At 39.5% G+C, this 14,056-nt stretch overlaps 1 protein-coding gene across 4 annotated transcripts in view; it reads right to left on the minus strand.

Moving 5' to 3' along the window:
• Positions 1 to 701: 701 nt before the first annotated feature.
• Positions 702 to 14,056, minus strand: part of ZRANB1 (zinc finger RANBP2-type containing 1) — a 61,157-nt gene continuing 47,802 nt past the window's right edge. For all 4 annotated transcript variants that reach the window (XM_042460077.1, XM_042460074.1, XM_042460076.1 and 1 more), the window contains 4 exons: positions 9,725 to 9,845; positions 8,394 to 8,523; positions 4,502 to 4,731; positions 702 to 3,573 (listed from right to left, as the gene is read on the minus strand). In XM_042460077.1, the coding sequence (XP_042316011.1) occupies positions 3,355 to 3,573; positions 4,502 to 4,731; positions 8,394 to 8,523; positions 9,725 to 9,845 (700 nt within the window). In that variant the 3' untranslated portion in view covers positions 702 to 3,354. The remainder of the gene's footprint in view (positions 3,574 to 4,501; positions 4,732 to 8,393; positions 8,524 to 9,724; positions 9,846 to 14,056) is intronic.

Below are 14,056 nucleotides of genomic sequence, written 5' to 3' on the forward strand. Positions count from 1 at the left end.
AGGTAACTGCATCTGAGACAGGCTCATCTACCACCACTGAATGTGCTAGGAACTTCTAGCCAAAATTTTGGCTGCTTGGAGGCAGTTAACATATTACTTCCAGGTACTAACTTGAAGAAAAACTCACCACTTAAAATAAAAATCATACCCTTTGGGGAAATTTGTTGAAGTCCAACTCCATATAATAGCTGTAGTTTTGAAAATAATCTTTTAAAAATCTGTAAATTAACCGATTTAGGAATATATGTGTGTGTTCAGAAGAGACGGGTCCACTGCAGTACAACAAAGCTTTGAACAATTGTTTTGCCAAACCACTGTTGGTGTAATTTCTCTTCTAAAGAGATTGCAGAATTTGTGGTCAGTAGTAGGCATAACAAAACTATTCCTCTGGGCAGGAGATGTTTTGTAAAGTTTTGTCCAGGTGGAGCTACACTATGTACCCTCACAGGACTTCCCTTCCTCCTCCTCTTCCTCCCTGCTTCATTTAGTGGCCAATGGAAAACAGTGGACAGGTACAACAATATCATCCTCTGGAACCTCCAGAGGACTTTCAGGAAGTCCCAGACGATGACAATGTTGTTGTAACCCTGGAAAAACACACCTAGATGCGTCCAGCTCTCTGTCAGCTACAAAATGGCAGGGGAGAAAAATGAGCCCTGCAGAGATTTTGATTGCTACATGAAGGAATAAATTCCTCCCTCTGCAGAAAACAAAAGTTTAATACATTGGCCAAACTTTCAGTTACATCCGTGTATGTCACCAACAGCATGTGGGCCACCAGGGAAGAAAATCATACAAGTATTCAAAACCTGATGTATCTCTCTTTCCACCAGAAAGGCAAACTGTCAAACAACTGTGAGTGTAAGTGCTCTACTGAAACATCACACATTACTATAGAAAACCAACTAAAACTGGAGCTTAACCTTTGGTTTTAAAAATACATTAGTGATACAACTTTGACAATACAGTTCTAACTTAAAATGTGCCAAGAAAAGAAAAAGGGGGGCTTGGTTTCTCACAAAGTCCCGTCAGGTGAGAGGGTCTTGCATAACTGCAATCAGTATTCAAGGCACAATTACAATTGACTTGGTATGTGCTTTCCCAAGCTGTTGGTACAATCTATAAAACCACCACAGGGATGTGCTGAGACTAAGAAGTGACTTAGACACTTACACATCTTGTAGGAGTGAGGATATGAGACAATAAAAATTAATATTGGTTTTTAATCCCAGACATAAACCAACTGCTTTCATCTGATCGCATTAAAAAAAAACCCAGGCTTCGTTACTGCAGTGGAATAATATGGCTACTAATTTAGCCATCTCCACCAAGTATGGCAGCACAAATGAAAGTAAAACAGGTGTATCTCACTGGAAGCAGCTATTTAAGATAAAATTTGGGGGACAACTTGCATCATTTCAAGTAACTACCTCCTCCCATACAATCCTACCAATCAAGCTTATTTTACTGGTCCAGGGATGTGGGGTTTTCACTGTGATGTATGTAAGGTAGGCAAAGAAGTATGGTACTGTACTAACTTTACTGTATGACTGTATCTGAAAAAAAAAATTAGGATTGTACATTAAAGCAGAATCTGTTACCAGAAGAGAAACCCAATTATTCTACTGTTTAGGGAATTTTAACCCATCACAGGTAAACGTGCATTTTTACTTAATAATGTATGCATGCACTGAGAGAGAACCAACGACAAAATACAAACACACAGAGACACACACAAAATATGCTTGTGTCAAGAGGTGGGAAATGGTTATATTAATGCATTTCTTCAATGTTAGTACCTTAATGAAATTTCAGTGGAGATCTGTCACTAAGATTATTTTGTTGGCGAGTTTGCTTTCAACACTAAGCCACATTTAGAAAAGCAGCAAATTCTGAAGAGTTCCAGGATTGTTGTGTTTTGTTTTTTACAACTATGTAAAAAATATGTATGTATAACTTCTGTCCAGATTCTTCAACAAGGATATCCATTTTGCAAGATATTCCTCGTCTTCATTTCCACCATCATTAGTCTTCAAAAAGTGCTTAGCAGGATCTGCTTTATGCATACAAAACTATTCAACCTTTAGTGTTTTTAAAGTGAGGTTTTGGATAGGCTATACCCATTCAAGATAGCATGGCTAAAGTTATCAAGTATAATAAAAAGATTTTTCTACTGGAGAATATATTCTGAACTTATACTTTCAGGAAACTTACATATTCAAATGTGGCCACAATCAACATGCAAAAAATTCCAAAGTTTACATACCAAGAAAAGATAATATACAGTACTTAAAACAAACTTCAGAATGAAGGCTTTTAAGGAAAACGGCCAAAGTGCTTTCTCACTCGATTTTAATGACCAAGGAGAGCTCCTCAATGGAGGCAATTTTAACTGGCATTGGGAGAGGCTTGATATAAGATTAATTTCTACTGTACAACTCACAGCAATACCGGGTTTGGACAAAATGCAGGTTTCTTTAGTTCAGTTTAGCAAATTCACACAACTGTTTAGCATAATAGCTTTCTGAAACAGTACTTCTTTGACTATTTTAAGTAGGCTGGAAGGAAAAAAAATACTACCCAAAATAAATGATACAAAATATTAATGGACAGCAGAGAAGCCTTTACAGAAAACAAAATCAAAATTCATTGTCCCTTCCATAGGGTTTTTTTTCCCTTTAATATTTCATTTTATTATAATGGGCACAACATTAACTCAAATCTTAATAAAACAGTAAGTTTGTTTATACTTCTGACTTAACTCTGGATATATGGCACCACCAACCAAAAAAAAAAAAAAAAGCCACATGATCTGACCTGGGCATTAGCAAGATTTCATATGAAATGGTCTTTTACTGAAGTGTGTCAGAATGCTCAAAAAGTGATGCAGAATAACCAAGTTTTACTTTAAGCCGAAAAAAGAAAAAAGAAAGAAACAGATACTCATCTATGATGTGCTTTTTAAGTGCCCTTATTCAAAAGAAATTTCATCAATAATTTTAAGATGCTGGTAATACTTTTTCCTATTACACAACTTTCTTACACAACCACATGCGGTACATTTATAGGCAGATGTACAATTGGAAAGAAAAATGCTTTCTGTCCTGGTAATAAAATTAGGGCTTTGTTTTCTTTTTTTCCTTGTTTTTCTTTTTTAAACAAATGGTAGTCCAATCGACATAGCTGTCTTCACACAGCCGAAGAGCTTCTGAATTCTCCCCGTACTGATTAAAAATCCTGGGCAGGAATGCTTCCTGCTAGAGAATTGGGTCATCTTGTAACAATTTGCTAGACTGCACCCCAAGTGCTGGGGTTGTCACCACACATTATATGCAGCCAGGTATCTCAATTTTGTCATTCATCATCATCGTCTTCATCTTCTTCTCCATCTGAAAGGGATGTGCAGGGGCGGATCTGTCTATACCGGTCAAGCCATTTCTCTACCATCTGTGTTACCAAGGGATGGTTGCGCCGGCGAGAGCTTTTCTGCATAGCTACTAGGACTCCCCCCTCGGTCACGCAACAGTCCAGCCACTCCCTGAGCAGCCTCTCCTGCTGTTCCTCATTACCAATCTTCAAGAAAAAAACACATACATTTAGAACATGCTTCTGTTCAAATCCATTCACAGCTTTAAAAGGACTGGTGCTCTGTGGCTTTGTAATGCACTAGGTATGATGTCCCACCAAAAATCGCTTGGCCTAGCCTACCCGGATCCCACATAACTTAAGCTTCCTGTAAGTTTAATATGAAATAACTACCAGATCTGGGTTTTATAAACCCAGAAATTTAAAGTAGATTAGAAAGCCCATTCTTCCTGTAGTTGTGTACCAAAAAATTTAATTAAAAAATCAATTATTTCTACTTCAACTATCTCTGTAGTTCTGACCTCCTTTAATGGAGATGGGTGAAATGGAACGGCTTGGCTCAATGTTATTAGGACATCTTGCAACCTTTAATTTTAAGTTCCTAGTTAACAAAATGTAAATACACCATCCTAAAAAAGCCCTGGTCAGGATCCTCAGAAACTTTATTACTGCACCTGTCATGCTGGGAAATTTTTTAACCAAGAAGTCACAGTAGTTATTCTGCTCACAACCCCTTCCTCTGTTTTCTGTAACTTTTTTCAAATTATTCTTCTGTAAATAATAATAATAATTTGTTTTATTTATATACCGCTATTCCAAAGATCATAGCGGTGAACAGCAAGTAAGCTAATTAGCCCCCAACAGTCTGGGTACTCATTTTAGCGACCTCGGAAGGACGCAAGACTGAGTCGAGCTTGGGCCCTTTTGCTGGTCTTGAACTCGCAACCTTGTGGTCTTGAGTGAATGGCTGCAGTACAGGCATTTAACCACTGCGCCACCAGGGCTCAGTGTAAGATAGCTATACAGTTAGTCCACATTCTCTAATGTACAGATTCTCCATCTAGGCTTTCTTCTACTGGCATCATGTCTCTGGGAGCTTATTCAACTCCATCCAAACCACTTAAGTTTTTCTTACCTCTTGAGCAGACAGGAAGTGTATATGCAGCAGCTTCCTTTCACTGTCAACCAATGGTAAAAAAGTAATAGTAACATCATCATCAGTATTCAAGTTAGCACCAGCACCTCGATTGCCATAGCCATCATTCTCCATGGCAACCAAAGCAGAGAAGTGGCCCCTTGTGTAGCCCAAAGCAATAGGGCTTTTCCAACAAAAACTCTGTTCCCATAACAAAGGCAAATATACACCTAGAAAGGAAAGGGAAAAGTGAAATGGTAAATCAAAAGAAATATGGACACTAATGATTTTTAATTAAAATTTTCATTTAAAGTAGGACATTGAAGCAGCATTACAATTCACATGTATTTATTTAATGGTTTTATATCCTGCCTTTCTCCCAAAATGGGATTCAAGGCAGCTGTCAATATACATATACCTGTCAATATACCTTATAATACAAGATAATACCTGCATCACACCAGGAGGCTAAGCCCTTTTTTTATTAGTGCATATAAAATGCAATTTTATCCTGATGGCATCTGCTGGCCACACAACAAACACTCCCTTGCTAAAATTTGCATTGAGGAGACTCACAGTGGCATGGGCCCCAGATATAATTCCAAGTTAAATGGCATCAGAGAGAGGCAAGTAATCTAAGCATTCCACACATGCCTTCCTGTCTCACTGTATAAAGGCTTGACTACCATCTTAAAATATCAAATGTCCTACATGGTTAAAGAAGTGGAATAAAGTCTTATTTGATTTAGTGGCAATCAACCCAGTCCCCACAGCCTTTCATTATACAGTATATAATTGAATTGCGCCCGCCTTCTAGAAACATCAGAAGTTATTCACAGAGACTTCAGCAAAACAGCTAAGCCAGGAACGTGCCCTGCCTTGAGAGAGTTTAAAAATAGCAGTGAGTAATCTAAGTGTATATGTAGCATAGCAACCCTTCATAGCGAACTACATCCAAAGTATTTGTACACCTTCTGCATGCTTCTCAACAAAGAAAAGATCATTGGATCTTCTGAAATCAATGAGCACTATTTTGTATTCTCAAAGATAAATATTTGTCAATGTAGTTAACCATGTAACAGTTTAAAGTATGGTACTGTGAACACTAGAACCACCTGCAACCAAAGGTATGCTCACATAAATACTGGCTTCACTGTGTATTTTATATTCCAGATCTTATACTGGAAGTGTTTAAAAGACACAAAATCTAGAGTAACAGTATATCCTTGCCACCTAGATCTCTTCTGATTTTCTAAGGAAGTGCCTCCATCCTTTCAGACGTCACCTCCCTGCAGGAGCAAACAGGTACAGCATTTCAACAAAACACAACAGCATAGTCGTTTATCTGGCACAGATAAAGAGGACTTCCAAATACAGTTCGTCCTTGCCTTACGCGGGGGATCTGTTCCAGATCCCGCCACGTAAGGCGAATTCCACCTATGCTCGAGCCCCATTGGAAACAATGGGGCTCGTGCACGGCGGCGCGGGAGCGCGCGAGGCGCAACGGGCACATGCGCCCATTCAATTGAATGGGATGTGCTGCCCCGCGCGTGCTCTGCGCATGCCCCACGGCTTGAGCGCATATGCTCAAGGCCGCGTATGGTACGCCCGCGTATGGCGCGGGTGCGCTGTATGAAGGTAGCAACAACGCATCAATATGTTTCACTGTTATGACTAAAAGTCTCCATGACAGAGCTAATTTCTTTCAACTTCCCAGCATATCCTAGTTCTGTTGTGGCACTTGCCATGTTCTCTCACTATAAGGTCAAGAAAAGAAAACTTAATCCCTTGAGAGGAGCCACATTAGTGATACAGCTCTGTTGGATCAGATCAAAGGCCCCTTTGGTTCAGCCAACCATTTCCTACTGCAAACTAGATGTCTACCAGAAGCCTATAGTGTGGGTATAAGGGCAAGAGCCTTCACCTACTGTTGCTCCTCATGATTGGAAGGCATTATGACTTTGCTCCTGAAGGCTGTAACATGCAAATAAAATTTTACCCCAGTCCTTCATCTAGTTGTCTAAATAAACGTGCAAAACTCTTTCTGCCTTGAGTCCTGGTTTTAGGGGAAAGGTGTGGTATAAATAAATATGATGGTAACAAGAACAACAACTCATACTTCATATTTCATTATCAGTTCTACTGAAATTACTTGTCAGCAAAGCGTTGTAAATTACCCATTTAACTTGAATTCAAAAGAATTTAATTTTGAGACTACATGTTCAGGATTTTACTCTAAATCTGTCATCAAATACTGGGATGACCTTAACAATTTGATCTACTTTCTCTAAAGATGCCAGCCACAGATGCTGGTGAAACGTCAGGAATAAACTCTTCTTGAACATGGTCACATAGCCCCCAAAACCCACAAAAAAACAATTTGATCTACTATTTTTCATTAGTTAATCTTGTCCATATTTCAACAGATGTCAATGTTTTAAAAACTGAGAGACAGGACTTAATTTAATAGCAAAATGTCTGGCAGAACAGTTGTGGAAAAGTATCAAGGGAAGGAACTAAACACTGGTCACAAGCTTTTGAAAGTGTGCATTTACAAGGATAAAACAGCTACACATTTTCAAGCCTAGTATGAAAGACTTGGCTTAACCCTGAATGCCTTGGAAGATAGAGCAAAACACTGATGGAGTTCCTCAACTTCTCAAAGGACACTGTTCATCATTGGGGGTTTTTGTGGGTTTTTCGGGCTCTGTGGCCATGTTCTAGAAGATTTTCTTACTGACATTTCACCAGCATCTGTGGCTGGCATCTTCAGAAACGTCAGGAAGAAAATCTTCTAGAACATGGCCACATAGCCCGAAAAACCCACAAAAAACCATGGATGCCGGCCATGAAAGCCTTTGACTTCACACTGTTCATCTTTTAATGATAGTCCTATCTTTGAAATGAGAGGAAGTTAAGTCTTTCTGCCTGCTTCACTTTCTTGCTAAGTAAAAGAAGTGAATATAATACCCACTTTATGTCTGAAGTGAGTTTCACTATAGACTATCTACAGCAGAAGGGCAGGGGACAACTACTTGCAGGGTCCAATTTTTACATTCCTTCCCAGCCATTGGCACACCATCAAATTCAGGCAGGCACAATGAAGCAACATGACATAATTTCTGGCTACATTTTAGCCAATTTTGTCCCCCCCCCCCATTCCCATTGGTGTGGGGGTCTCTGGGGATTTGCTACATAAATCACAACATGTATGGGTAACTGGAGGACATTTTGGCTTGGTTTTGGTGAAATAATTGTCTCCACATTGGAGGGGATAATTTTAATGGGGAGGTCAAGGACACAAACATGGGGTTCAAGGATCCACACTCTTCTGATTTATAGCAAGAGAGGTATACTGCAGGCCACAGGTCCAAATGTAGTCCTGCTCAGGTTCTCCAGGTGGCCACAACCATTCTAAAAGGATAAGATGACTTTCCTGGTCCTTAGCTTTTTGTTTTGTTAACTGCCTTTGAGTCAACCGCAACTCATGGCAACTCTGTGAATGAGACATCTCATTCTCAACCACTCTGCTCAGGTCCTGCAAGTTCAGGCCCATGACTTCCCTGACTGAATCTAACCATCTTAATGGCATTAAATCATTTTAGTTAAAACCCACAAGTATTTTTGATCTCAGCCTCTTGCTTTGCCCCATCCCATGGACTGAAACCCATGAGAATTTCTCTGAAATTGAATTCAGCCCTTGAGCAGAGGGAGGTTTGCCACTTCTACAAATTCTGCAGACCCATGAAATTTTCAGAATAGGTGAAAATCTGTTGAATATATCACCTAGTAAAACCTACAGACATCAACTGCTACTTCTTCAAACTTCCATCTTCTGAACAGTTCTCAAAATGTTAAAGTTAAAATCTTGTTTTTATTTTGTCATGCTTACCTTGAAAACGGGTATACCCTAAAGTTTCTCCCCGAAAACTCTTATAATATTTTACTCCATAAACTATAATTGGTCTTCTAAGAATATGTGCAAGTACAAAAATGTGTGTCTGCTCCAAACTCGCTCCAGGCTGTATTAAAGAAATAAAAAAGCCAACTATCAGTTGAAGAAGATTAACTGAGCTTTTGATTTCAGTAGTTTTAAGATAACTAACATTCTACAGAAATACTTACCACTATTTTACATATAAATTAATTTATAAAAATTGTACTTGGAAAAGTGTGATTACCTGAACTTAATATATTCTAATATCATTGTGTTGGAAGGAAATAGAGCAGCCTTATTGAAATGCACTTGTTTCATCTGCTGAGTCTGCCTAATTTTAACTAAAATCATGGCTCCTGCATACATTTCTAGAAATAGTAGCCATAGTAACAGAAGTCCCTAAGGGTTTGGGTTTCCTCTGGCACTACTGTAATTTGAGCACTGTGAAAAGGGATTGGTTTCACATTCTTGTACTTGACTACTCACCTATCATTAAGCAATAAATAAAGTTACAAAGGCACAAGACTACTATAATGTATCATTGTTCCAAGCAGGTTATATTAAATTTAAAGCATGAATGGGGAATATATGATGCCCAAGGACAACCTTGCCACTCAGGAGAAGAGACAGAGCACTGGAAAGCACCTCTAAAGGAGACTGCTGCTCAGGTGAGAGCCAGGACTGCTCCAACTTGGTCTTTCCAAAATAGAAGGCTAAACATGTTCACCAGGAAAGCCAATGTCTCAAGGTTTGTGACACCCACAATGTTTTAGTCCACCCCCTAAAAGGATGCCCAAGCTTGGGCTTTTAGAATTATATCTGCAGGTTCTCAAAAGTACCCGGGATTACATGTTACACAAATTGGAAAATAATTAATATGCAATCCAGAACCATTTCCCACCAAGTTCAATGGGACATACTCTTAAACATGCACAGAACATACATATAGCATTTGGACTTTAGTACTGTAATATATAAGCTGAATTGTACAGTGGGCACAATTCAGCCTATCAGTTTCAAAACGGGCGAAATAAAAAATGTAAATACTTAAACATTCTTAAGGCGGATTTACTATGATTGGGTGGTGCTCTTAATATTTAAAATTCTAAGATTTGACAAAAGGTATGTCAATGTAAAGATCACAACACTGGAGGTCAGTTAAATATATAATTTCAGTTTTCAGAAACTAGTCTAAAAAACTCACAGTTCCTTCCACATGATGTGTGTGAAATACAAATAATTCAAAACAATTTTGTCATCCTCATATTTATCATATACAGTCTTACCTGACTAGCAAGAGAAAGTATAAATGCCCAGTCTTCCTGCCATTGCTCTTCTCTCAGTGAGAAGTGTAAACCAAAACTTTGAGAATACCATGACTCCCACTCTTTCCATCGTGTATAGAACCTACAAATAGTACACAAAGTAGAAGTGAAGGGTTTTTTTTTTAATAATTCAAAATCACATTCAAATGTGCAGGAACCACATTTTACATCAAGGCGAGGGGAAGTTGAGAACTAGAAAATAAGATGTAAAATGTTGAGAAACATTTATTGAATTTCTGACTGTTACACAGTTTATTCACCATTTAGTTCTGTATCTGCAGTCTAAGATTTGTCTGTTCATTTCAAGTATACTGTTCTGTTCATTACTTTTGGTACTATTCCACATATGGTAATCATGTTCACAAGTCTTTTAGCAGATGACTTTCCATGTGGAAGCCTTATGTGACCAAATATGAACAATGCCCAGAGGTAAACACCCGCCAGACTCAGCTGCTGCCGTGAGGGAATCATGTCGCCAGTGAGAGCGGCATCTTTAAAGTCAGCTTGCTGGCCCTGCCCCCACAACAACCGCCAGACTCAACTGTTGCCGCGAGGGAGGCATGCCAATGGTCTATCATTTCTTCTTACAGTTCATATGGCAGCTCCTGTGCCCTTTCTCCACCTGGGCCCCAGCCTCCGCACCTGGACTCTGAGGGCAGAGCAGCGGCAGGTTTCAATGCTGCACTCCCTTTCCTCCTTCACCACCCATTGAGAACGCCAGGCTGAGAAACAGCCTACACCCCTTTCCACTTGGGCTTTTGTAAATTCTTTGGGGTGTGAGATACTGAGAGCATTATCTTGTCACCAACTTTTAGTCTCCCCCTTTTTTACACTCCTACATTGTAATCTTCTAAGGGTTTTTTTTTTTCAGGACTGGGATGGGGAGTTGAGTATGAGATTATTTTTTATTTTATTTGTTCTGTTACAATAATTGCTATGTAACTTGCTGTGTTAATTTTATTGCTGCTGTGAATTGGTATGTAAATTGTTTGCTATTTATTGCTATTGTGAATTGTTTTGTTATTTCACTACTATTGTCCAGGAAAGCAGCCAAAGGGCTGATAAGGCAGCTAGTTTTCAAACAAACAACCCCCTCCCAGCACAGCAAAGTCAGTGTAAGCTACACAGTCCTGGAGAGTTGCAGTAGCTTTACCAAAAGGGATTACCAAAAGAATTGTCAGACGGTCCGAGGTTCAGGGTAACAGATAGGCAGGTCGGTGAAGCAGTCCAAGGTCAAGGTTTCCGGGTAGTCAAGACAAAAAGCCAAGGAGCCAGAGACAGAGTCTTTCCTCTAAAAGAGTCAGATATCCACTGGCAAAGAACCACACATTCTCCAGGTGCTTAAGAAGGCAAGGAGATGGCCTTCAGCTGTGTCTGATTACGAAGACGCTTCTGATAAAGCCTCCGAGATCTTCGAAGGCCCTCTCTTTCTGCTCGACGCTCATTGAAGGTAGGCACACTGCCCAGATCTTCCTCCATGTCCACAGCCTCGGCACCAGGCAAACTTGACTGCTGAACCTCTGGAGGGGCCATAGACTCTGCTCCAGCAGAACTAGGGCCAGCCTCTGGCTCCTCCATTACAGGTTCAAGCCCCTGGGGCTCTGGCTCCTCCATTATAGGTTCAGATCCCAGGGGCTCTAGCTCATCCTCTGAGTCCTCCAAGCCATCTTCCAGGCTGGGCATGACAACTATTGTTATTTGCTTTGTAGTTTCTTTACTGTTGTAACCCGCCCTGATTACTTGTGATTGGGAGGACTATAAATAAATCATCATCATCATCATCATCATCATCATCATCATCATCATCATAGTAAAGGTTGCTTAGTGTTTTTCAGTATCTCCTTTTGGAGTACTATTCCCTTCAAGAATATGTGTGCTGCTTCCATTTTATATGGTTCAGGACTCTGTGTCTCATCTTTAACAAGTTAAACATCGGAAGGGCTAGCGTCCACTCAAGAATCTTGTTGGTCTGCTTTTTCCAAAACACTTAGAAATGGTACCATAATTTAAGTGTTAAAAGGAGGGGGTAAAGCCACTTGTCTTGGGCACGCTCAGTACATGGGGGTGGGTGGGATTACCCACCAATCTGCTCAGCTTTGAATTTTCTGAATGGAGTCTCTGCACAGGCGTGAAACCCTAATGTGTGAGGTACAAAGACCACAAAGTACTTTAGAATGTAGAAAAGCAAAGTGATACCACCTTGGCAACCTGTTCATACAGTTTAATGTCCCTAATGCTTATATTTCCAACAAAATTCAACATGAAAGCTGAAAAACTAAAAAATTCTGAAAGCACAGTTTGTCAGCTCAAGATAAATCTGTGAACTAAGGAGTCATCAGGAACCATTTTCCAAAATCGTATGTTTAATAAAAATCAGCTTCAGGAAGACTGCAAACTAGCACAAGATGCCTTAGTTGGAAATTTTTATGCTACAGTCAAGCAACTATGGAAAATATTTCTCCCGTGTGGTCTTGGCACTTCAAAAAACCCCGATATAACTAAAAACAAAACAAAACAAATCATAATTATTGTGAAGTGAATGTTGTTCCTTTGGAAAGAAAACCTTCGAAGAATAGATTGCAGATGACCTATGGTTTGGTTAAGATCCAGGCAGTTTTTCTGGTAACCTGGTTGAAAGCTTGAAAAGACTTTAAACATTAAAAGCAGCATTGCAATTTGGGCCTTGAAATGGATTTGAAGTATTGTCACTACATATTATTTCCACTTAGTTCTACCATAAACTTCCTGTTTCAAGAGACTGTGAATGCAGTTGGTCTGGCTGTTAACTTATGAGTTGCCTTTAAAGCTTGCAATCAGGTTAACTGAAAGACTGCCTTCTCTTGTACATGTTGTACACCTCTGTCTGCCCTTAACAAATGTGGCTACTTAGAAAACAAAATTAGTGATTTTTAATTATGCATTTAAGTGTTTAATCCCCCCCCCCCTCTAATTTACATCTTACTTTTAAAGCCACTCAGGGTGGACAGCCTTGTAGATCCAATACTAATAATGATGCTGATTTTGTTATGTGTGTGCATGTGTGTCTGTCCCGGTGTGTCTTTTTGGAGAACAGGTACAGCATAACTAGACTATTCTAATAAATTTGGCCAAAAATGCTGATTTTCTAAAATATAAAAGTTGTAACTTCCATTAAGTGCAAGTTCAACGTCTGTGCAGCCCTCCATAAACCACAAAAGTCCTTTATTTCTTTCCAGCTTCCCTACTCTACTAAAACTACTCTAGTACAGGCAATGAACTGCATACAGATTTAGGTGTATACAAATGGGCTAGTAAAAGCAGATTTCCATTCTTCCTCTCCCAAAAGCAGCTCCTCTAATCCACCAGAAATGCTAGACTGCACATCAGATGAAGCTGTTAAACACAGAATACTGTAGTACAGGCTAAAGTAGAGATCCATGAAAATTGGATGGATTATCTCTTTCTGCCTGCACTGCCCACAGAAGTTATTAGCCATGGTAACTTAAATTCCCATGTTTCAAGTTGGTACATGCATTTATATCAGGTAAAAGAGAAGAGGGTTACACTGCTGATTTCATAAAATGCTTCTATACTTCCCAAAGCCATCTGGCTGATTAGTGCTTGGAACACAGTCAGAAACTACATAAAGACTGAAGGTGACAAATGTAGTACAAGCTAGAAATGGAGCCCAAGCATCACATACTAAATAGTCTTAATCATTATCTGTCCAAATCATTTCTCAGTCTAACATTCCCCCATGAAAAGTCCCTTCTTTGTACTAATAATTAAAGCATTTATTTTGCCTACAAAACCATTATAAGTTCTGAAGACTGAACTGAAGTTGTAGTGTGTGTGTATTTCTCAAAAAATCCACAGAATCAAATCACTGCACACAATAATTCCAGTCACACAAATGATATGATCTGGGACTATGTAAAGAGAGGTTTGTGGGAATATCTCAGAGGAGACCTCCACAAGATCAGATTTGGCATGATTACTTTAATTACTGCTTCATATAAACTCCACTGAAAAAAGTCAGAGATTACATGTGCATGTCCGTATAGTAATAGATTACAGACTTTGTGTTTTAAAATCAGATCAGTACCATATATACTTGACTATAAGTCAAGAAATTTTTGTCCCAAAATAGTCTACAGAATCCTGGGTAGACTTATGCACAGGGCAATAGGCCTTTCGACCAAGCTTCTCCTCAGCTGGGCTGCCTCCACAAGGGGCAACCCAGTTGGGGAGAGCCTGGGAAAGGCGTGCGTTCACCCTGGAGTCTCTCCTTCGCTGGGCTCCCTCCTCCTCGGA

Source organism: Sceloporus undulatus, chromosome 3, assembly GCF_019175285.1.
Source record: "Sceloporus undulatus isolate JIND9_A2432 ecotype Alabama chromosome 3, SceUnd_v1.1, whole genome shotgun sequence".
Classification (NCBI taxonomy): Eukaryota; Metazoa; Chordata; class Lepidosauria; order Squamata; family Phrynosomatidae; genus Sceloporus; species Sceloporus undulatus.